At 41.6% G+C, this 24,017-nt stretch overlaps 1 protein-coding gene across 3 annotated transcripts in view; it reads right to left on the bottom strand.

Moving 5' to 3' along the window:
• bcas3 (BCAS3 microtubule associated cell migration factor) overlaps positions 1-24,017 on the bottom strand; it is a 343,002-nt gene that overhangs the window by 115,862 nt on the left and 203,123 nt on the right. The window contains exon 23 of one of the 3 annotated variants that reach the window (XM_029445839.1): positions 8,593-9,102. The exons of the other annotated variants lie outside the window; for them this stretch is intronic. Within the exon in view, the coding sequence (XP_029301699.1) occupies positions 8,921-9,102 (182 nt within the window). The 3' untranslated portion in view covers positions 8,593-8,920. Of the gene's footprint in view, positions 1-8,592; positions 9,103-24,017 lie in introns of those variants that run through there. 3 annotated transcript variants of the gene reach the window in all.

The following is a 24,017-nucleotide window of genomic DNA, read 5'->3' as shown; positions in this document are numbered from 1 at the left end:
ACATTGAGTCTGTGTCTGTCAGTGCCAGGCAGCCTCATTCACTATTTATATAAAGGAGATTCTTGATACTAGCTAGTCAATGTTTCTTATTATAGCTATGATCATTCAACAGCAAGATTGAACAAATTCATAAGATGTCAAAACAGTCTACAAAATAATGAAACTAAACCTGACTTAGCCTATATTAGGACCTATTTACATTTCATTAGCCTGGATTTGAGTCCTATAAAGGCTTACATGCCGTTTAATATGTTTATTTTAGAAAAATATATTTTCTGAGGAAAAACTCTATTTAGTACCTTTTGGGCATAGTAGAATATTAGCTACTGGTCACCTAAGTCCACAAACATTGAGCTATCCACTACGCCTCTGAAACACTATTGTATTCCTCTAAACATATTCCATAGTGATGTGTGAAGTTGAGTCATGCTCAACTCTGATTTATGGAAGTCAAGCTCTTCCCACTTCCACATAACCAAGCTCAGACAACTCAGCTGCAACAACACTGTCAAAACCGTCACATTGCCAAGCAGAGGATCACAACATGGTTGGTAAATCACATTCTCTGTGGTTTCAAATGTGCGGGAAAGAGCTGACAGCCAACTCCATCTTGAATCTTTACTTCCCTTTGAAGGGCCGACAGTAAAACATCTCATCAAGACTGGTGGTTGGGGTTTTTGGCAAATGAAGACGACAGCCAGGCAAACAAACAAGTTTCGAGGGTTTCTCCAAATGTTCTTTGACGGCTGTGTGATGGGTAGGGAGGGAGAGCAAAGAAGAGGGAGGGAGGATTGAGGAAGACAGGGAGGGACAACATAGGAGAAAAGCCTGGGAGTGTTGACAGAGGAGAAGGGATGGCTTTGAAAGTGTGAGGTAGAAAGATGAAGAGATGAAAGGATTAAAAGAGGACACAGATTAAATAGAGGTGTCAGAGCTACATTTGACCAGAGATTAATTTTGTAGGCCAACACTGAGAGTATCTTTAGACACAGGAAGCTGACAGCTGATATCCTCTGCTAGTGTTTAATATGTACAATTTGCCATTTTAATGCCAAAATGTTGAACTTTTGAAAGAAGTAAAAACACAATATTCTTCCTACAAATGAAAAATAAAATGCATAAGCAATAGAACACACCCTTGCTCGATTCAATACACTCTGAACTGTTGCAGCTACAGTGTCACTGGGTCTGGTAAAACCAGAACCTGGTGGCTACTGTTGGTAAACTCTGAGAAACCAATGATGATGTCTCTAAAGCAACTGACTTGGGAGCATTTGGGGAAATAACAGGTTTTTGACATTCCATCACGGTGTAATTGCCACAGTAACCACAATGGTCACTGTTGAGCAGCAGTTACTTCCTAAAGTAGTCTGGCTTTAAGACTTTATTATTTGGGGTGCCCAGTGGCCGAATGGTTAAGACGCATGAAGTGCTCGTCGGATTGTTTTATTGAACAACATCAGAAGACCACTGTCCCGTGCCTTTCCAATGTTGGAATCAGGGACACGACTTCAACAGTTTTGTAACTTCACGAAACACACAATCTTACATGCACTCAAACTTCACACAGCAAAGGCAACACCAGGAAAGTCTGTCCAAAAGTGTGTACCATTATTCCCATTCGAATCATTCATTATGTCTTTATGACGGAAGAGTTTTCACCTCAAGCTTGAGGGTAGTCATCTGGAACAACTGTACACATTTTTGTCTTTAGACTCAGGACAACACTTAATACAAACGTCTTCATTTCACTCAGCCTCAAGTTTCATTTCACAAACAACTGTCATGCCCAGAAACAATTATTGGCACTATCTAAAGTGCATCTGCCTTTTCACTTCATCACTAAGAACACCATATCCAATAGCTGTATAACCCCCTGCGCACAACCAGACTTTATTCATACTCGAGCTAAACTCTAGTCTGAGTTTAAGTCCTACGTCTACATCCAACTCCCAGTTTCCAATCCCATGCTTTCCCAACTCAACAACCTATAAGTGAACAGGAAATACATAACTAACATCAGCAAGGATAGCAGCACTATTCACAGTCATAAGTATAATTAAAATATAATAAAACAATACAGCTGGAGTTCCCAAACAAGCAATAAGGAAATTAATAAAACAATTTCCCAATCTAAAGAAAAAATAAAAAATAATGTGGCAAATGATTTAGCATAATGTTCACATATTTTCTCATTCGGTAAAGTGATAATAATATAGTCAGTGCTAAATTATGTAATAGCATGTGAATTGATGCAATGGTGGGATGAGCGACCTAATAGTTAAGAGTTTTTGCAACAGTGCAGTGTGTTAGCCAAAGGGGTTCCTCTTTTAATTTCAGCTGAACAGATATAGACACAGACATACACAGAACAGACATAATCATTGGAAAGCATGCGACTTGGGCGTAAGTCAAAGATATGAAATCAGTCACTTCCTCTTGCTGCCCTCAAGCATCATATCCATCAAGTGGTAATTAGGCCATCAATACTTGCTAAAAGGTAAACTAAAAGGAGGTTGTTGAGGGAGGAAAATAAAACATGGGACTGGAGTGCGGCACATTTTCATCGTCAACAGAAGTGAGCACAGTGCTCCTCTGACGCTGCCGTTTGTCAACTCAATGGTCTAAAATGCTGAGTGACCTGATGCAGGGTCATTTTTTCTAAGCCCTGCTGTCCTCCTGGGTCAGCGCTACACTGTCCTGGGGAGAGGCCAGCGCTTGCATGAATAAGTAAAGACCGTTGGGGGACCAAAGTCCGTTGGCTGACGTTTCCACCCCACTGAGTTTTAACACATTAGGAAGCCCCACTGCCAGTAATGAGCAAGAGACAGAGGGATGGGGATGGGGGGTGTTGAGGGGTGAGAGAGAGTGTACTCACATCCTCAGAGCATAACTCCCAGAGCACACTAGACTGTGTCACTCTCAACCTGTTATTGTTGTACAAATGTTAGTCACATTGCATGTGAAAAAGATGGCACTCCTGATTGCATCATGACTACAGTGGAAGCCGACAGAAAAAGACAAAACCTTGATTGCAATATAATCCCTAAACAAGCATAACAACATTGTGCTTTTAAGCATATTACCATATCGTTCTCTAACTATGTGGTTGTCATGCCCTCAAATGCGGGTAGAACTGGCTTATGAGTCCTTACGGGTCCTTGTGAACTTGTTGTCAATAAAAATCCATCAAGACCATTATCGATGTCATTTACATCAGAAGCATTTTAATACAATAGTTAGCACATAGTTATGGTGCCTCCAAATATGCAGCACTTCAAGTAGGGTGTTGACATCGTATCATATCGCCAGACTGTTGTGTAACAAAGGTTGTTCGATCAAATGGTTAAAATGACCTATGTTTAAAATAATGACGATAATTGTGTCATTTAAGTGTGTGTGCTTGTTGGGTGTGTAGTCCTGCCAGGTGGCGTTTCAGATCAGAAAATGTTTGTGTTAAATATGTATTTTGTCATTGGCTTCGTTTAGGTATAAGGACTTGTTGGATTACTGTATTCATCATGTTCATATCTAATTACAGAGAGCCACACACAACTCTGACAGGCTTTGGCAAACTTCATGGACAGTGAAGCTGTAATTAAAATAGAGGTTTCAGGTCGTTTCAATTCACTGGGTGCTTTCAGAGGATTCATCGGGCTCTGACCAAGGGAGTTCATACTGTAGCCAAGGTTGTGTGTGTTGTTCTTCAGAGAAAGAATGTGTATGTGTGTGTGTGAGTGTGTGTGTGTGTGTTTTTTTCTCTCTTCATCTCAGCCCCAGTGCCCCTGTGCCCTGGCCTCTCTTCCTCCCCCACTGTGTGCGAGTTTATTCACAGGAAATGCAGGAGAGCCTCACGGGTGGCTGGGCTGATGCAAAGCGACGTGGCGTCTCCAGCGAGCCAGGAACTTAGCATGTCAGGCAGGTCAGCACGGGGCAAGCAGACAGTCGATAAAATATTCAATATAGCACTCCCAGTTCATGGATCTAATACCTCAGAAAAGGCCCCCCTCCAAAATCCAAAGGGAGAAAATTCATCATCTCTCCAACCTTTTCTCTTCACACCGGCCAGCTGGGCGGGTTTATCAAACTCATGGTGACAAAGCCTCTAACTGAGTCTGGGGGTAGAGCTGGAGTGGATTCATCTTTGCAGGATGACTTATATATTTCAAACACCTTCTTCCACTCATTTCAGGCAGGGAAAGCTAGCCTTATTCAGAGTGAAAGTTCAAAAGTGCATCATGACCTTTTCCAGCATAGGCGCTGCTACCCTAACACAGAAGCTAAGTATTTTTGTCCTCCACTTTGTGTGTCAGAAAGAATACTCTCTTGCTCTTGCTCTTTTCTTTCTTGGTTTCTTCTTCTAGGCTTTTATTTTCTGTGCCCTGCATCTTACCAGAGCCCTCAGGGCAAGAAGAAAACATACGGCAGAGTTTGACAGTGTGGCGAGTGGAGTCTGGAAGGGCTGGCTCTGGAATGTCTTGTGTCACTTTAGCGCAATGGGCGCTAATCCCAATTAACATCACTCAGCTGCACTGAGGACGCATCACATCGACTCAGCCTCTGCTTAGACGGGCGCCCTCCGTGGACAGGGCGGATACAGTGAAACACCAGCTGCTATTGGCCTGTTTCGCTGATTAACCCAGACACTAAGATGTCGTCGCTGTGTCTTTTGACTCCTGAGTCGCCGCCGCCGCCGCCTCCTCCCGTTGTTGTCTTCGGGTAGCTTCCGTCTACTTACATTTTTAACAAGCGTCTCCTCTGTCTCCATCTCTTTTATTGTGTCGTCTGAGTGCGTGGTATTTTATTACTTACACTGCATAGATTGGTTGAGTACACTGGATCAGTGTTACCCACTCAAACGGTTTTCCTTTCTCCCCCTGAATAATTAATGGCAATGGATGGTTAAGGACAAAGGCAGTGAAGACTCCATTAAGGGGCGAGATGTTGAGAGGTGCTGACTTCATCATTGGAGTTGTTAGCGCCAGGGGTAGTGATCCGATTCAGAGAATATTCTACGACAGACATGGACCTAACAACTACCGGCTTCTGCACTAAAGCATGGTCACTAAACAGGTACTGTACATTTCTTACGACAAGACAGCGAGCAGCACTGAAAGAAAAGGTTGTTCACTCTCCAAAGACAGTTGTCAGCAGGGCAGAGATTCCTGGTATATATGTTTCACTGGACACCTGTGTGGGTTTTGAACACACTAAAAAGCAAAGAGTTTGGACTAACAAGGTAATGTGGGCACAGGGGTGGAGTGAGAAAGCAGCTTTTATGGAGTACAATTGGGAGCTAACCTAAGTGATAAAAATAGCTGGATCTGGCTGTAAGGGGTTTTGTTTTTGCTTTTCCAAAGTCACGTCATAATACATCCCAGAGTTTTAGGGCCCCCGCAGCTTTCAGATACCTATAAATAAATGCTTTCTTGAGCTTTACTTCTCACTCTTTCACTCACAGACATACACTCATGAGTAAATAGCCCCCATCTGATGAAAAACATTCCAACACTACCAACGCCGTGAAAGGGGAGTGGATGGTGGATGGGGTGGTGGTGTTAGGGCTTTTAAAATGGACTCGACCGCCTGTTTTCCCCAAGCCCTATTTTCCCTGCCACCATTTTCGCAGAGAAAGAAGCCCTCGGCTCTCTCTAAGGGTTTAGTGATCCTAGTTGCGGACATAGACGAGCTATGTCTTGAGCACTGCATGCTCCAGACTGGGAGGAGGAATGAAATTTAACCCCCTCCCACCCCTCATTTTCTGTGCTGGATGGTACTGCCAAAGAGAGGTCATCTACAAGGCTATCTTTCTAGTTCGGGTTCAGGACATGATAAGAGAGGGAACTGAATTGGATGAGACACAACCACAATACCAAGCTTTCGGACACAAGCTAAAGTTGTAGGTTATTTAATTCAATTAAATGTCCACTTTCTTACAGTAAAATATTTACTCTTGAAATGTAGATACAACACTATAGATATAAGTCACGTAGAGGAAAATACTAAAAGTGAAAAGATTACCCTAAAATCAATTCTTAAAAAAGTACAATTGCACAACAAGGTTACTTAATGGTAATGGTAAATGTAATTCATTGTCGTCACTATTTAAATTTATAGAAGGAGGGGTTTATGTTGCTGACTTCAGGAATGCTGTCGGTTCAGAGTTGTAAACGGAGTTGGCCTTCTCCAACAATGGGGCATATTTTGCAAGATGCTGGGAGTCGATAGCAGGCGTCCGCCGTGACAAAGGGCCACTTCTCCGGCTCCGTGAGAAAGGCATGTTAGTTCAGCTCTTTGATACAGGACACTGTTTCTCTGACCACCATTCATTACCATGCATAACAGACGACTCAATGGACATTGCGCATTAGGCATAACTTGGCCCTCCTACACACTCTCAGATATTGTAATATGGAGGCCTGAGAGCCAAACTTCTCCTAGGTGTCTCATAAAACGAGCTTGGAGTGCAACGCCGAGCTTGGGACAAAAAAAAAGCTTGAGTTCTGTCTTTCTCTGCCTCAGTTTTGTTCGGTAGTTGGGACACGAGCTGTCTCGAAGCCCAGGGCTTTGGCGGAGCATCGGAAGAATAACATGGCAGAGGCATCCACATTTGTTTCCACTTATGTTACATGATCTTTAAGATCCTAATTTGAACAAATCCCCCGCTTTGACCACACACTGTAATTTCTGAGAGGGCTCTTAACATATGTACGCTGGGTGTTAATGTCATGCTCAAAGTAAACACTGGGATGGTCAGGGCTCGGTAGAGTGCACTCTATTTCTGGCCTGAACTACCTCTAGTCTTTTATTAAGAAACCAAATGAAATGAAGCAAGAGCAACAAAGGCTCCCTGGATCTTGTCATTTCTGGGTGGCTGTAACATTGCTTGAGCTCAGTCTCTGAACATTCTTTCTTGTAAAAACTCAACACCATCATCCTAAACAATTTGCAGTAAAGGTTATTAAAGTGAAACATGAAAATCTCCCAAGGGGAGATCATTTGGATCAAATGCCATTCATTAAAATTCCTAAACTTCTTTCCTATCCATCATCACGTGTATATTAACTCAACAAAACCAACAACCAATAAGGATAGTTGGAGCACAAGGTTCTGTAAAGATCCATACAACCATATCTCAACATAGATAATAACCACTAACTAAAAATACTAAAACTTGATTTAAAAAGAAGAAAACGCTAGTAAACCACAAAGTTAAATATATCACAACCAAGACTGAAAGTCATTTCAGGACCTTTCTGTAGCTTAGCTTGAGAGTGTTTTGTACAGATCATTAAAAGCAACGTGTGAAAGGGGGGGGGGGGGGGGGGGGGGGGAGTGCATTTAAAAGCTGTCAGAGAGGCAAGTGCCCAGGGTATAAGCAGGCTCTCCTTTACCACATGAAGGCTGAATATTTTCAGTTGCTGATATACCTCTCTTTAGCTTACGTTGCTACATCTCCTATCGCTATGTGGCCGTGCCTCCTGCTTGTGGCTGTAGCACACTGTGAGTGTTCTACAGCTCTGGGGAATACCAGCACCATGTAAAAAGAAAGGAGAGAGAGAGGGTGAGAAAAAGAAGAGGGGAGGAAAGGTGCTGCTAAAATGTTAATGTCTTGTCCTGTTTAATATCCGTATCTTTGGTCAGGGGACGACAGCCGCCTTCCCTGCTTCATTGTGATGCTAGAATAAATGAAACGGTTGGGAGAACCACATGCGGATCAGAGTCAACCTTTTTCCTTGTTTTTCTCAAGTGAGCATATCTACACACCCTCCCATACACAGACAACATAAACATTTCATGTTTGGTTGCTAACCATGCATGAGGAATTCCCCCACCCTGTGTGTGTGTCATGTTTATATTGCCTTCTTGTTGGAGAGCATTGTGCAGGACGAGCATCCTCAGTGCTCCTTCTTGTTCTCTTTTACACAACTTGCAGGCGAGTCTACCTGAAGGCGAGTCATAAGTTTCTGAGATACAGGCTAAGTCCTCTCACACCGGGAGAGGGCCACTGAGGGTTCTGCTCGGGTTATTGTGTGTCTGGTCTGGGGTGGAGGTCACCCAAAGTTACAGGAAGGAAGCTTGAGTATGGCTGGGGAAGAAACAGGGATGTGTGTGTGTGTGTGTGAAAGAAAAAGGGTGGAGGTGGGGGTAGGGGTAGGGGAGGCTGGGGTAATGTCTGGCAGATGACAGATCTGTGAATTCTTTCCTAGTGCCCACAAGGCAAAAGAAGCGGTGGTGTGGCGGTCACATCTTCAGAACACTTACAGTCTTTATCCCGCTCTTCTTCCCCCATCCTGGGGGGCTCAGCCTGCTGATTACTACACAGGAGGCTATTCAGCAGCTGTCCCTCCTCCTCACCTCCCTCCCTTCACACGCACACTCACACACATGCACAGATACAACCATCACCCACTCTCAACCCATCTTCCCTTTTCTTCTGGGGTGATCTGAAATCATATTTTGCAGTGGTGGCTGCATAATGGGAGGCATGAAGACAAAGGCAGGCCTGCTTTTGGCACGATCATCTTTTTGTCGCTCGGCACAAAAGCGATCAGTTCAACGCCTCGTCCCACAACAGCGTCACACGGTCTTTTTAAACCCCCATGGCCCCCCAGGCCTCACCCTCCTCCCAACCAAAAGAACGCCTGGATGATATGCCAAAACCACACAGAGACACACTCTAAAACACACTTTGTGCTGTGAAAGGCCAGCCAAACACAAGTCTCCCTTAACACTTCAATTCAATTCTCCACCCATGTAGCGATACAACCCCCCCGTAGCTCACACGCCTGCCTGACTTTTAGACTTTTAACTCTTGTCCGGGACTGTTCAAGTATGTGTGTTTGTTGTTGTGGTGGGCTGGAAGGGGGCAGTTTGGGGTAGGGACAAGGGGTAGCAGAAAAAGGACAGTCAACAAAACTCAATTGTCCTCGGACTGGTGGTAATTGTATTTGATTAAAATAATGACAGGGTGTCGGAGGAAAATGGACGGCCCCTTGGTGGGAGTATTGAGGGCTTGACACCGAAACTGAGGAGGGGCGGAGAGAGAGTGACAGAGAGAGAGCACTGTGTGGTTCATTGAGCTAAAAGTGTGGCACTCACCTGTATTACCATGAGATCGGGGCAGGAGGACAGCACCACATGGAAAAGAGAAAGAAAACAATCAAATGATTAGTTATGAACAAGGAACTATAAATGAAAATAAATGAATAGAAAACAGAAAGAGGAAAGTTTTAACTATTTTGAAAGGCTTAAGAGATTGATATCTGGTGCCCCATAATATGCACTCTTGTTTCTCTCACAGTATTAAAATAGCATTAACCTCGTTCTGAGCCCGTTCTGATCTGCAAAGACCTTTAAGGACCAAATTGCATATCAATGTTGGTATAGCTATACCAACAGATGCCATGTCGTGGACACTTTCCACAATATTGTATTACTGAAACAGAAACCATTATTACAACACATGCTCGTCATCGGGTCCTTCACTAAAAGTAAAGTACACAAGTATCATCAGCTGATGCACTTTGAATATCAAGAGTAAAAGAACTCCTTCAGCAGCAGATTGTCCCGTGTCAGTGTAACATTATCATATATCATAAAGTAGTTATTACTCATTTATCAACATAAGCAGTATTTAAATGTTGTAGCTTTTTGCGGGTGGAGGTCATTTGAACTACATTATATAATGTTGGGTAGTTTACGTTATAATGATTTTTCATATTTTATAAACCCTGTCAAATAAACATTCTATAATATCACCGTCAGACATAGTGGAGTCAACAGATTAAAAAAACTCACACTTATACTGCAAATCGTTTTCTCGTTTCTGCCACTTTGGCTTTAATCCACACAAACAATTTAACTTGCAGGGATCATGGATGCATTATTGACAAGCCAGAGCAGAGCAGCTGTACTTCTTCTTTCTCTGGACCAAGAGTGCACTGGTGCTACAATGACTCACTATTGCCTCTAAAGGGTGTAAAGTGGTACTACAAGACAAAACCGGGCCGGGGCAAGTTAGCATGCTAACTTTAGTAGATATCTCTGCAACACAGAGACGTCTTTGACATAATGTCAACACTGTTACCTCTTCACACTCTGTTCATAATGTTAGTTCATTTATTTTAAATGTTTTTCATTCAAATTCTGGCATTTATTACACATTGTACCTTTAAAATGTGAACAAAGTGCATCATGAAAGGTTTTTAAGTTTCTACGAGTAACATGTTGTGTTTCTCAAAACAACATTTCCCATAAACCCTGTTGCTTTCACTTGAGAAGATATTATTGTGGCTTGTGCGGGTTACATGGTTACATCAATCTACTAGTAAGAAAGAGAAAATCATGACACAACCCGCCTTTGTGTCTATGGTTAAGGTTTGATTGAGTTTACATGACTTTCTATTTGGTTACACTCAGAGAAAGATCTTTGCTGTCCTGGTTAAAGGAAGCTGACAATGAACGTTGGCATGAGACAGGGTCTGAAGAGCAGTCTACCATGTCAAAGTCACACAGTTACCTGCTCATCCATCCTGACCTCCTCTCTAAGCCATTTGGGATATTATAATGCTAATTCTGCTGTTTAAAACATAGACTGTCTTAAGTGTTCGAACTCCCAATGTTGTCGTCTTTCTGATGAAACTCAGAGGAAACTTTACCAATGTTGTGCAGACCAAATGATATTACTCTCTGCCTATATCTAAACACCAAACTGTTCTCAGCCAGTACATTCAAATACAGGGCAGTATGAACTTCCACACTTAGCCAATCTGTCCTTTGCCATGACCTACAGCGGCCAGCGGCAGTGTTAGACCTCTGCTTCTGATGCACGCCGAAGCCAGAGAGAATGAAAGGGACCGTAGCTTTTACAAGTGGTCCGACAGCACTAAGTGTCTCTGCTCTCAGTAAAAGCAGCGTTCAGGGTCGGAACAGGGACAGGGAGAAGAAAAGAGCAAGGAAAAGTGTGTGTGTGTGTGTGTACGTGTGTGTGTACGTGTGTGTGTGTGTGTGTGTGAGATGTGTGTTAAGGCCATGGAGAATATGATAGCCGGTAGGGATGTCAGGAGCTTCTGAAAGGAGGATGTCTAAGCCGGGCTCAGACTCTCATCTCCTCACACGGCCTCGCCCTTTCCCAGCATCCCTCTCTTCGTTTATCCGTTACACCTTCACAGGAAGTTCAGCCTGGCCCTGGAGCATGAACCCCCACCCCCCTCCAACACTACCAGAGCACTGGTTCACACAAAAGGAGAGGCAGTAAGCGTGTTGTGCATTAAGGGTCACAGAGAAGTCAATGAGCCTATGAGGCCCTTTTGTACTCACAACACACCACTGCTGTCCAGATCTCTCTGTGCAAAGTATATGAAGTAAAACTAAAGGCTGTCGTCCTCCACTCTATCAATATGTAACCATGTTTATCTGTAAAATAAACAAACACATGCTATAGTCCATACAGCAGCGTATAGGCTTACTCGTCTTCTTCCAAGTGTAAAAGGTCATTTTATTACTTCACGGTGGGAAGAGTAAAGAGACATATAATGCTGATATGATGTACATAATATAGTTTGTTCATCCTGCAGTGTTAACTGAGTGTTCAATCATAATGGCTGTCAATGGAGACATTTTCACTGGATTCTACACAAGTTATATTATAGTTATATATATTCTACATATTATTACGTTTTATTTGTACTCTTGGTATTATATATTGTCTGTCTATATATATTTATACATATATAATGTCACATGTTACATAATGTTACATAAGTTGTTTCACAACACATGAAAACCACAAATGAAACAATGCCTGGAAGTTATACGTATTAAAACTGTGACTTACAGTTGTTGCAGCTTTTAAAGCCAACGTTACAAAATGCTGGCACAACTTATAGAGACACTCAGTGTAAAACTAATAGTGTTAACTTTTATAAAACACAAATGAATAATAATACATCCCTGGAACATAACCTTGAATGGTATTTATAGTTCGGCATTAAGGTGCTATGGAAACTGCAGCCATTGTAGCCACAAAGGGGGGCGACAGCACCTATAGAAATATCACGTGGAGCAAGAACTGTGGCTGTTGTGTAACTTTCTGAAAGCGGAGTTGGTCATACAAAAAGGGGAGAGCGTTGGTGGATATAATGGATAAAGCATGTGCTATATTAGAATATGGATAGTAAACCACAACAACAGGTTTCACTTGTTTTCACTTTTGACAGAAAACAATTAAAGAAACACTCAATGAGAAGTTGCACTGAGTTACAAAAGCTAGACAGGAAGTTACGTTTCTTTGCAGAAAATGTGTTTTGTTTTTTGCATAAGGAGAGTGTGCATATGAGTGTGAGGATACTAGAGCGACAATCAGTGTTTCCATGGGTGTGTTCAGCCATGTGCGGTAGCAGGTCGTCCTTGCTCTGGCCCAGTGTGGGGGAACTAAGAGTTCAAGGTCCTCCTTACTTTGCACTGGGCCTGTTTCACCCTCAGTGTCCAAATATTTACTGTCCAGCAAGTCCAGGCTGGAGAGAACCGAGAAAAGTTGTTGTCTATCCATTAAAACTTGGCTAAGGTCGTTGGCATTGTGCAATGTGACGGATCACAAGCATTATGAGGCATGAACAATTCATTATGATGTAATTAACGCACAACTCTTTGGAGTTAGAAACTTTAGACTGTTACACAATACCAGCGTTGGACAGAGTGCATCATTAAGTCTTTTAAAGGGGCACTCCACCCATTTAACATTAGGTCAATTACTCAACCTGTGAAAACAGTTGCATAATGTCTGCGTTAACAAACAGAGGTGAGGAGTTTGGAAGAAGTGGGCAGGAGGCAGGGAGTGTCTAATGAAAGACAATATTCAGTTGCATCATAGTAAAGGTTGGATCCAGTGTTTTTGCAGCTTGAATATTCTTCTTTGGTCTTTTGTGAGTCTTCCATGTTTATTTACGTGCTTAATACTTAATAACCCCTTAACACATTAATCTAACAATCAATAACAATGGCATTCCTTTTAATATGAAAAAAACTCCCTTGTCTGATTTATTTATTAGGAGTCATTTGAAGAAATGGATACTCCATTTTGCAGACCCTGTTAATGTTTGGAACATTTTGTCTCTTGATAATTCTTGGACAAAAAGATATTATAAAAAAAGTTTTGATATAATACCTATCGAATACACATTCTCTCTCACTCTCTCTTCCTGACTCTCTCTCTCTCTCTTTCACTCCCTCTCTCTCTTACTTATTTACCTATAAAGAGCTAAAGTCAATTTTCAGTTCCTCTCCAAAGAACTTCTTTTCATGTGAAAACCTTATTTTAGATGACTGTTTTTCTGTTGGGAAGAAATAACATTCTAACTGCCAAACGCCACTGTCTCTCTCTCTCTCTCTCTCTCTCTCTCTCTCTCTCTATCTAGCTCTCATCTTGCTATATTCTAGCTCTCTGATCATTGTATGTATATAGATCTATTATATAGATATCTATGATCTATGTATTAGTTCTTATGTCTATCTGTATCTGATCTCTCTCTGTCTATACTCTGTATCTCTATTAAGGATCAACTGTTATATCTCATCTCTTCGATTCTATATATCTTCTCTTCTTCTCTATATCTATCACTCACTAAAGTCTCTCTAAGTCTCACATTCTGATCTCTCTAACCACTGTCTCACCCTCTGTCTCACTCCTTCTCTCTATCACTCTTGTCTTCTGTCTAACTTCCTTCTCACTCTGTCTCACTATCTATCTATCTCTCTGCTCTCACTCTCTCTCTCCCTCTCTCTCTCTATTCCTATCTCTCTCTCTCCACTCTGTCTCATCTCTCTCTCTCTCTCACTCTGTCTCTTCTCTCCACTCCCTCTCTCACTTCCTCTCTCTCTCTCACTCACTCACTCTCTGAGTGTTATTATTGAGAGCACTACTATTGGTGCTGACAGCAAAAGTTTTTTGTTAGCAGTGATAATAAAGAAATAATTTGTTCAAGAGTCATAAAAAAGAGGGAGTGAGAGTCTGAGAAAGTGAGTGCATGCAATAAAGAGTGTTAATGGAAGTGAGGAAGACTGAGAGAACCGAATGCAGAACATTAGCAGTTCCTGATCTTCATATATTAGCAGTACAGTGTTAACAGTATGTGTGTGTGTGTGTGTGTGTGTGTGTGTGTGTGTGTGTGTGTATGAAGAGCCTGAGGTCAGTCAGTGTGTGTTAGAGTCTTTTAAGTGTGTACATGTGCCATAATATCTCTAAGTTGAAAGTCTTTACAAGTGCTATTGTTTCAACACCATTCACAAGTTCTCCTTCACCTGAACATTATCCTGCGGCTTAAAATTAGAAACCACAGAAATCACATAATGTTCTGCTTATCAGTCAGACATTTAATGTGCCAAACAGCTGGACACAATATGTCTGAAATTAACAATGTTAGCATATTCATACATTTAAGGAGAGAGAAGGAGTAAATGGAACTACATTTAAATTAACTTAAAAAAAACCCAAAAAAGACAAATTATTATTTAAAGCCAGGATTTGTATGTGGGCTAAAGTCTGTAGGTGATCTTTAAGTCATTTTATTCATTAACAATAACACATAACAGCTGCTTCCAACCTCCCAAATATGAGGATTTACTGCTTTTCTCCATTTTAAATCATTACCAACTGAATACTTAGAGGACTTGAGTGCAAGTGAACTTTCATAAGCACTTATAATAAGAATGTAATAAGAATATTCGGTTTTGGTAATTGGAACTTGTGATAGACATTTATTTTTAATCATAAAGGCATTGGCCTATTATTAGCCATTAAGAATTAAACATATTCCATAACTAAGATTAGATTAGTATTGTGTATTTTTAATATTTGCACTGGGGCTTATCTTGCCACATTATTTTAGTTTGTCAAAAATGTTTCTTGTTTTATTTATTTCATTTGAATATAAGCAACGACTGCAATTACAGATGTTTTAATGACCGGTTCATTTATAAAACTACACTTGATATTAATTGTCAAATTATTGTTTAACTTGGCGCCAGGGTAGCAGACAATTCTTCCTGCTGCCTTCCCAGTGAATAATCAGATCCACTGACTCACCCCAGCCCCCCGAAAAAAACCTCTGCCGAGTGTTTGAAGGCCAGGACAAGTTGGAGAAACAAAGGGGACGACCGTGTTTGGAAGCTTCTAGAGTGGTTTTCTGGCTGAAGCTCCAGCCAGACTCCTCAGTGTCCTTCAGAGTAAAAACAAAAACATTTGGAGTACAAGGCTCACAGCTAATGCACATCTCTTATTTGTTATCACTTATGCTCCAGGCCCGGTTTACATTCTCCTGAGTGTGTCCACTGGCGTGTTCTTCCGGAAATTTGTCCCCTGCGCCCCCTCCTGATTTAGATTTGGAGAGCAATAAAGCCTGCTGAGTTGTTGCCTTGGACAAATAAACTGACCGAAGTGTTGATGTAGAGATGTCCCAAAGACACAGGAAAAAAAAGTTTGGAAGAAAAGAGAGAGAGAGAGAGTGAAATGTGATGGTCTCTCGCTCCTTCCTGTGAAGGTTTCCGGCGAGGCAGTAAACATGGCAGTGTCCGTCTCCTGTGGGAGCAGAAGGAAATGTGTTTGTGTGAGAGTGTGTTGTCGTGTGGGTCTGTGTGTTTATGAATGTTTGCGTGTGTCTGTGTGTGGTGATGTACTGCTTGTTGGTGCTTGCATACACGCTCTGGTTATGTGTATGTGTGGAGGTCTACAGTTCCTCTCCTCTCAGCAAGGGAGTTGTGCTGGAGCCAAGTGCCCAGCTGCTCATAGGTGTCCGTTTACAGGCGGATTCACAGAGTTTACAGGGAAGACACACACAAACACACACACATGCCTTGCATCACTCCACAAGAATTCTCACAAAACACGTCACCTTTAACGTTTGCCTTAACAACTTGTGAAGTAATTTAATTTGTTAGCACACTCGGAACATTAGGTCTTTAACAACGTTACTGCATAATTATATCACCTGAAACAATTACTGACGTACCGACTAACTTAAAGTGATTTCAGGATTTACCTGCTTCACCACTTAGGACATGTTTGGTAGTTATATGGTTTGCTCAATTACTCACAATAACGTGTCATTGTGAACAACTCTGACTGGCACATTGTGGATGTCTGCTATACAAGAACAAGTTGTCAGCACCAGCCGTGAAAGAAGTACACAGACCCTTTACTTGAGTATATGTACACATTCTACCTTGTGTAAATACTCTGCTGTTTTACCAGCAAAATGTCCGAAATCAAAGTAAAAGTATTGGTTGTGCAGTAAAATGTCCCCTGTGCCTGATATAATATTAAATATGACATTAAATTGTTAAGTACTATTTTACTGGTGTAGCTCCTCGTGGTGGAGCTTAACTACTTTAAATACAGTTAAGTGGTTTGTTCCAGTGGTGCCCAACCTAGGGGTCTTGCCCCTCTAAAGTGTCACAAGATAAATCTGAGGGGTCGAGAGATGATTAATGGGAGAGGAAAGAAGAAAAACATTGTTTTTGGGCCAGACCCGGCGGGTGGAGGCAACGTTCCGGATTTTACACTGATTGTTGGAGGGTTTAGAGGAAATAATCACTTTCTCAAAAAGTAGATTCTGCGAGTTCATTTTGAGGTATATGAACATTTTATTTTTTACAGATTTTACATGATGTGTTTATAAAACTTCTACTTTCTTTAAAGTTATTTTTACATATTAATTAAAATCTGATAAACATATATAGAGAATAATAAACTTTCTACATTTTTGTTGCTTATACTTCTGTTCTTCTTTAGAGTAACATCTTATCTGCTATCTTTAATTGCAGGACTTTTAATGCAGAATCTTTACTTGTAATGGAGTTATTTTACTAAAGTAAAACAACTCTTCTACTGCAGTAAATTAAGCTGAGTTATACTTTTTGATCAAAGGTGCAATAATTGATCTTCTTCTAATGCGTTAATGGTGGTTTGCCACGTTAAAACATTTATTATTTCCTTCCTTCGACAGTATGTTGAGTATAGAAAAGACCCTGGGGGGCAGTGCAGCAGTGAGAAAATGTTACAGCCAGTGGCAACAAGAATAGAAGCGCAGTATCTTTAACAGCGTTAGGGGTAATCAGCTTTGAGTGATAGACTTGTTCTTCACATAAAATGTTTCAAATAATAATTTATTTATTTATATTATATTTATTAGACTTGGATGTGATCCCAAGTGATGATGAGCATTAGTTAGTACTGCGTCTCCTTGCCAACACCAGACCTCCTGATCCCTGCCTGGATATTCAATTAGACTTTTGAGTCTCAATGAGGAGTTGTGTTCTGCATGATGCTAAACTGCATTTCCGAGCCCCAGTACTCTGTGAAATGACAATAAAGTACAAGCTAATCAAATCTCATGATTTCTATATGTGAGTCTACTTCATTTTTGCTTTTCTGTCAGCCAAGACTACATGAATGAGGTCAATGTTTTATCTGTTTCGACAGTAGGAGCCATCTTGGAGGGTAAGTGAGCAGCAGTGCTGGATGGCAGTGTGAGAAAGCACAGGGCTGTGCTGTGTCTAATTCAACACGGCTGAAGGCTAATGAACTCGCAGGGCGGCCTGGCTTTTCTCATTAAAGGTGAGACCTTGTCGCTCTGACATATGTTAATAGGTTTGGGGATTGTAGCAGTGCAGGCTTAGAGGGAGACCTAGAGGGCTAGAATTACACCTGTGTGTGTGTGTGTGTGTGTGTGTGTGTGTGTGTGCGTGTGTGTGTGTGTTATAAAGTGACACACGGCTGGGCTTAAGGGGAGTCTGGTACGAGGTAATATGAAGTGATGTCCAAATTGCAATCAAAAACAGTTTTTTTCTTTCTGTTTTCACAGAAATCAGGAGGTTGGTGTTCATGCTTCAACATATTTACAGGACAAAACAGGGAAACTTTTTAACAAAGCACTAAATGGCATGACTATTATTATTTGTGACACACACCGGTTATACACGCGTGTGTGTGTGTGTGTGTGTGTGTGTGTGTGTGTGTGTGTGTGTGTGTGTTAGAGCTTGACGTGGCTTATAGTGTTGTAGTCCAAAATCTCTTTTTTTCCTTCTTCCTTCCATTTATCGCTCCCTCCTTCATCTCGTTCTCTTTCTTTGGTCTCTCATCCTTCCTTACATTCTCTTTCTTTTACCCCCCTTTCATTTAGTCTTTCTTACATCCCTCCTTTCTTCTCTTCATTCTTTCTGCTATCCCTCTCTACTTCCTTTTCTTCTTTATTCCTTTATCCCTCCCTCATTTCTTTCACCCCTCTTCGATTCAAACTTTTGTTTTTTTAATTGCTCCTTTCTTCCTGTTCTTTCTTTCTTACTAATAATGCTTCTGCACTTTCTACATTTTACATCCCTTACAGTGTGTCATTTCTGCTGTAACACCTTTCTAATCATTTTCATTGCAATACGTGCGTGAGGCTTCCATTAGTTCACGTGTGACGTATTTATCAACTCAACAATAAACATGTACTCACTTACACAGCATCACATCTATCACATCACCAGTAGATCACATTTGCTACACCAGATGCCATTCTAAATAAAAAGAAGTCTGTGAGTTCAGATCTGAGTGCTTGTCTCACTGTTTTCTCAACACCACCATCTCAAATGTTCACTTTACACATTAACCCGTATAAATTCTAAATATTAGAATGTGGTAATCCATATACATGGATCCAACTCCTTGAGTGTGTGTGTCTACATTTAGGATGTGTGTACACAATGTTTCTTTGCCTAATAGCTGCGTGCTACATGACTGGTGTGAATGGGAGGTTGTCTGGTGTGTATGTTGAGATGCCTACGGGAGAGAGACAACAGCACCCCAGGACACAGGAATCTGCCCTGGACCCCCAGAGGTCATTAGTTCTGACCTTTAGGGAGCAGGCAGCAGCGAGCCCAAGGGTTGCAGGTAGGTTTGGATTACCGCACTCTGTCCACACACACACAGACACACACACACACACACACACACACACACACATACACACACACACACACACACACACACAATGATATAACGAGTGATATGTCAGAAAGCGGCAGCATGTGCACACACACTCACACACATGGACGGCTTGAGGGTAAATCAAGCTGTCACCTCTCAATGACCTCTAACAAAAGGACTATTGAAAATAACAAGACATGCTTTCACAGTGGCAGTTCAAGAAAAAGCTTCCCTTTGTTACTCAAGGCAACTTCTCAGCACCATGCCATTCAAACATCAGATCCTCCCAGCAGTGCCAAACCAGTTTTACAAGGGTTCACTGCACTTTGAAGAGACGACTAACGGATACTGGTATTGGAAAACTGACATCCAACGTTGGCATCTTGGCTAACCTACAATGTTTTGACACTTTATATCACAACAATAAAGTTTGTCATATAATATGACGCTTTAAAATGTATGTGGTTTCCTTTAAAATGGCTGTGCAGATGATTTATACATCAGTAAAACTACCCAGTGGTTATTCTTAGGTTTTATATGGCCTTATAAAAGTTTAAAACTTGCTGGAGTCTATGCTCATGTGCTTACATAGGAAGTGACACAGGTTTGGCGTGGGTTTATCACACTTATACCTTTCCCACAATGTGTATTATTTAAATATTTGTCAAACAGTGGAGTCCCATCCTTGAGACATGTATGGGGCTAATCATTTTTAAGTCCAATTGAGGACATGTACTGCCATTAAATGCAGTAAACTGTCTTTGCATGATAAACTCTTTCTCCTGAGGTGGTTCACCTTTACATTGGATTATGGAGCTTCTCTCTTGGCACTGTTCCACAACAACATTTTCTACTTAAATGCCACTTTTGAATTGGGTCTTCATGATGCAATTTTAACTTCTTAAGCAATAGAAGGTGAAAAGTGGTAAACCGATTCTCTCAACAGGCTTTTCTTGGCTCCAGTGTGAGCAGCAAGTTCTCCTTTATGTCCAACCAATTGTATAGATGGAGAGGGTCATCCATTCTTATTTAGGGCCATTTTATTTCACCCTCTTATTACAATAACTTGACTGGTCATTGACATTTTGCAACAGAGGTCAAGTGTGTAATTTTCCAGTGGCTCAATTTAAGATAACGGTATACTGTTATAAGATGAAAGAAACATAACCTTTTTGCGTCAGTAGTTTTCAAACATTCAGTTAGGTAAGATATATGAGCCCTGACAATATCAGACATTTCAGAAGTGGTGGACAGAAAATAAACAGCAAGGACAGGACAGGGGGTGAAAGAGCTCATGCAAATATCAATAAACACTCCTCTTCCGTCTCGGAAGCTTCCTGCTTTATTTGATTAGGCTAAAGACGGAGGGAGGGTTGGGGGTGAAAAACAGAGCAGTCATGCTCTTTTGCTTTTCTTCCTCCTTTCCCTTCCTCCGCAATCTTCAGCCTCCCCATAATGGGAATGGGAAGTTTGGGAAGTGGAGGGGAGAGGGATGGGGTGGGGTGAGCCTAACCTCCCCCATCTGGACTGGGGAGGGGGCGACTTGCCAGCCTCCAGGCTACTTCCAACCCTTCCCAGCTGTTGGTTGTTCAGGGGCAGAGGCTTTTTTTCCCCTAAGTGTGTGTATTTGGTGGGCTTGAGAAAGCATATTTTTTCATAAACAATTGCCATATCCTCCACCAGCTGCTGACCCCACGGCTCCTGTCCCTGAGCAGAGCTCGGGAAGCAGGCGGAGGGGAATGGTTTTCATTTAGGAGATTCTGCATTGCAGGGGAGACTTGCTAAAGGGTGCTAGGCCCCACTGCTGTTAGCACGCTAGCTACAATGCTGAAGCTAGATAGGTCACTGGCTGAGAGCAGGAGATGTTAGCTGATATCAGCCCTAGTGACAGCACGCCCGGCTGCTATCAGCACCTTGAGTGCTATGGGATGGAGCTTGAGGGTGGAGGCACACAGGCTCAAGTACTTTCAATTACTATCTAACAGAGGCTTGGGCTGCTAGAATTCAAGTTACAAATTCCTATACTATAGCATTAATTACATTTTTGACCGCTTGGAGGCAACAGAACGAGCTGAAACAAAATCATATGGACATATTATCACTACAAAAAAAAGTGTTACGGTCTTTTTCAAAGTATGGAATTGTTGCCAAATTACACAATCAGTAGACACGGAGCAACATCGGCTGGCCAATTGATGAATCTAATTACTTACGTTTTGGTTCTGTTTTTCATTAGATTTCAGGGACACTGGTAAACCAGCTACACATACGATCCTAAGTTAAGTCAACGTTAACTGCTATGTTGTAACTTAAAAATGTACAACTGTATAGTACAGGGGTCGGGAACCTTTTTGGCTGGGAGAGCCATAAAAGCCAAATATATTTTTATGTATTTCCTTGAGAGCCATATATTTAATACATTTGAATGCACGTCTCCGAGTACTAATAGCGCTATCAGTGTTTCATTGAACAGGTGCTCTTTTATTACGTTATTTGTCTCATTTATGAGCATGTTTCAGTGTTTACTGCATGGGTGACAAACTCAAGGCAATTATATCCGGCCCGCGAGAAAATATCATATGTCTGTCATAACTGGCCCGCTGGTTTTGGTAATTAAATCAATGCACGGCACAACCACGGGAAAATACATTTGAGGAAGAATCTAAATGTGAGAATGAAATGAAAGTTTTTGGAAAGCAAAGAGAAACACACCACAGATCTCTGGGACGAAAGTGGTGATGTGAGCTGGCCTTTGTGTGCGACATAACGAAGCATCTCACTGTTAAACCTGCAGCTTTAGGGCCGTGTGATCACGCACATGTATGATGCAGTGAGAGCCGAGCTGCCTGTGGGAGACTCTGATGCAGAAGGAAACTTTGGTCACTACACTGACAAACATCTCCACCGCTGTGTTCCCGACAGCATTCTGCTGATCAACTGAGCGCATTTGCCGACTTTGCAGCTCAGATATTTAAATTATTTAAACTGCTCAGCAATCCGTTTGCAGTTGACTTAAATATGTTCCATACCTTTTTGCACTTTATCCAATATGTGTATGTGTGATTGAGTTTGACCCCCCCGGTCTACTGCTTGCTTTGTGCAGTTTCTCCTCTGCTCGGTTTCGCAAAGGGCGTGGCTCCACCCCCTACGCACACACGTGTGAACACACCTTAACCTACAGCCAGAGACAGAGCGGAGGAAAGAGAGGGGAGAACAAATCCGCCGCTAAATGTTTTACTTTAAAATGACACAATATAATTATTTATTACTTGTTAATCATGTTAAAAAATGTCAGCTCAAAATTGTCTGCGAGCCATATTGCGTTATCGAAAGAGCCATAGGTTCCCGACCCCTGGTATAGTACAATACTGAGAATGTCAGTGTCATTGTAAATGTTGTAAATGTCAGGTTGTAATCCGTCAACAACAACACCTCCCTGGTTTAGCCTAAATGTAAATAATATATTTATATAACAAAGTACACAAATGTATACACAGGCTGTGTAAACTTTAAAGTTAAAGTCCTATTTAAATCACCTTTAGTCATCCTTTTTGTGGTCAAAAAATGTAAACATGTTTTTCTAAAAAACGTATAACAAAAGTAATAGTTTTTTATTTAAAGGAAGAAAAAAAAGTATTTGAAAAAATATCAGAAATGCTCATTTTCGTTTTAGCTGACTGGAGGGCGGTGCCTGTGTTTGATTGACAGCAGTTGGCAGGCTGAGTGCAGTTAACGTCAACGAGAGACAAAGTAAACAAACCATGCGTATGCATTGTTAGTGGCGTTAGAGAGTGAGGACCCCACCAGCATCTAACCGGACCCAAGTGACATTTGTAGGTACGAGTACGTACATGCTGATGTGCTGCAGCTGAGCAGCTAATTATCTATCTAGCCTGCTAACCAACATTAGCATTGCACTTTTCTCTGGTGAATGTTTATCTGGTCATTCGTTCAGCAAGCTAAGGTGCAGGACAAGACGTGTGTTCATGTTTGTAAGTTATGTAAGGAGGAGACTTCAGCAGGAAAGGTAATGTGGATTGTTGTTCAATGTATCTGGCTTTAGTGGTGTGTAGCAGGCTGCTGTCTGCCCAATCTTACCACGCAAACTGATCTAACATGGATTGGTGCACTACCATCAGAAGTAGTCAAGGTTGTGATATCACACATGGATTCGCTGAAGATGAAGTTTACTGTGGGAAACTTCACAATATCTGTAGTCCTGTTTGTGAAAGCCTTTAACCTACTACTAAAGAGGATGACAATACAAGAAATCCGGCTTTCATGGATGATATAACTGTGATGACTTCATCCATCCAAAGAACACGGTGGATAATAAGATGGAAATATGTTTACGGAGGCAATTCAAAGCAGAAAAATCTAAGTGCCTAAGTATCCTGAAAGGAAAGCAGACTTCAAAACTCATCTTCAGCATTCAAGGGTCTGAGATTCCAACGATTCGAGAACAAGGAATCGTTTGCCTTGGAAAGAATTATGACATTCCCCTGAAGGACAACGGCAACCTAGGAAGACAGCACAACTCAATTAAACATCTGGCTGTAGGCAATTGACAAAGAGGAGGCAGACGCATGACAGCGGTAGGGCTCGCCTGCTGTGGGACCAGGCACTGCAGCAATCGTTGTCCAAATGGACCTGCAGAAGATCAAAGCCAACAAACAAACCAATCAACCAATCAAATTACCAAAGGGAAGAAGATAAAGCTCTCCGGGCAAGAACAACTAATAACAACCTATCCTCCACTTTGCATTACGTTTCTAACTGGGATATGCAATTAGACCTGAAGAAGTAACTTATCTTCGCAGAAGAGGTGGCAGTAACCTTACTCCCACCACAAATTGTTCTTCTATCCAGAAGCACAAAAACATCTTAGAAGCCAAACTCCCTGGGCGGACAGGCTATCCATCTCTCCCCAACTGAAGAAAGCCAAGTCCCAGGATTTGATTGATGAGGCCCATATCATGCAACCTTATGCAATTTCCCAGCAACATCAGTGTGCTATTTCTTACAGGAGGTCAGCTTGGAACAACAACTG

This window comes from Cottoperca gobio, chromosome 13 (assembly GCF_900634415.1).
Source record: "Cottoperca gobio chromosome 13, fCotGob3.1, whole genome shotgun sequence".
Classification (NCBI taxonomy): Eukaryota; Metazoa; Chordata; class Actinopteri; order Perciformes; family Bovichtidae; genus Cottoperca; species Cottoperca gobio.
Note: the sequence above shows the minus strand (reverse complement) of the source record. Positions and strands in the feature narration are given on the sequence as shown.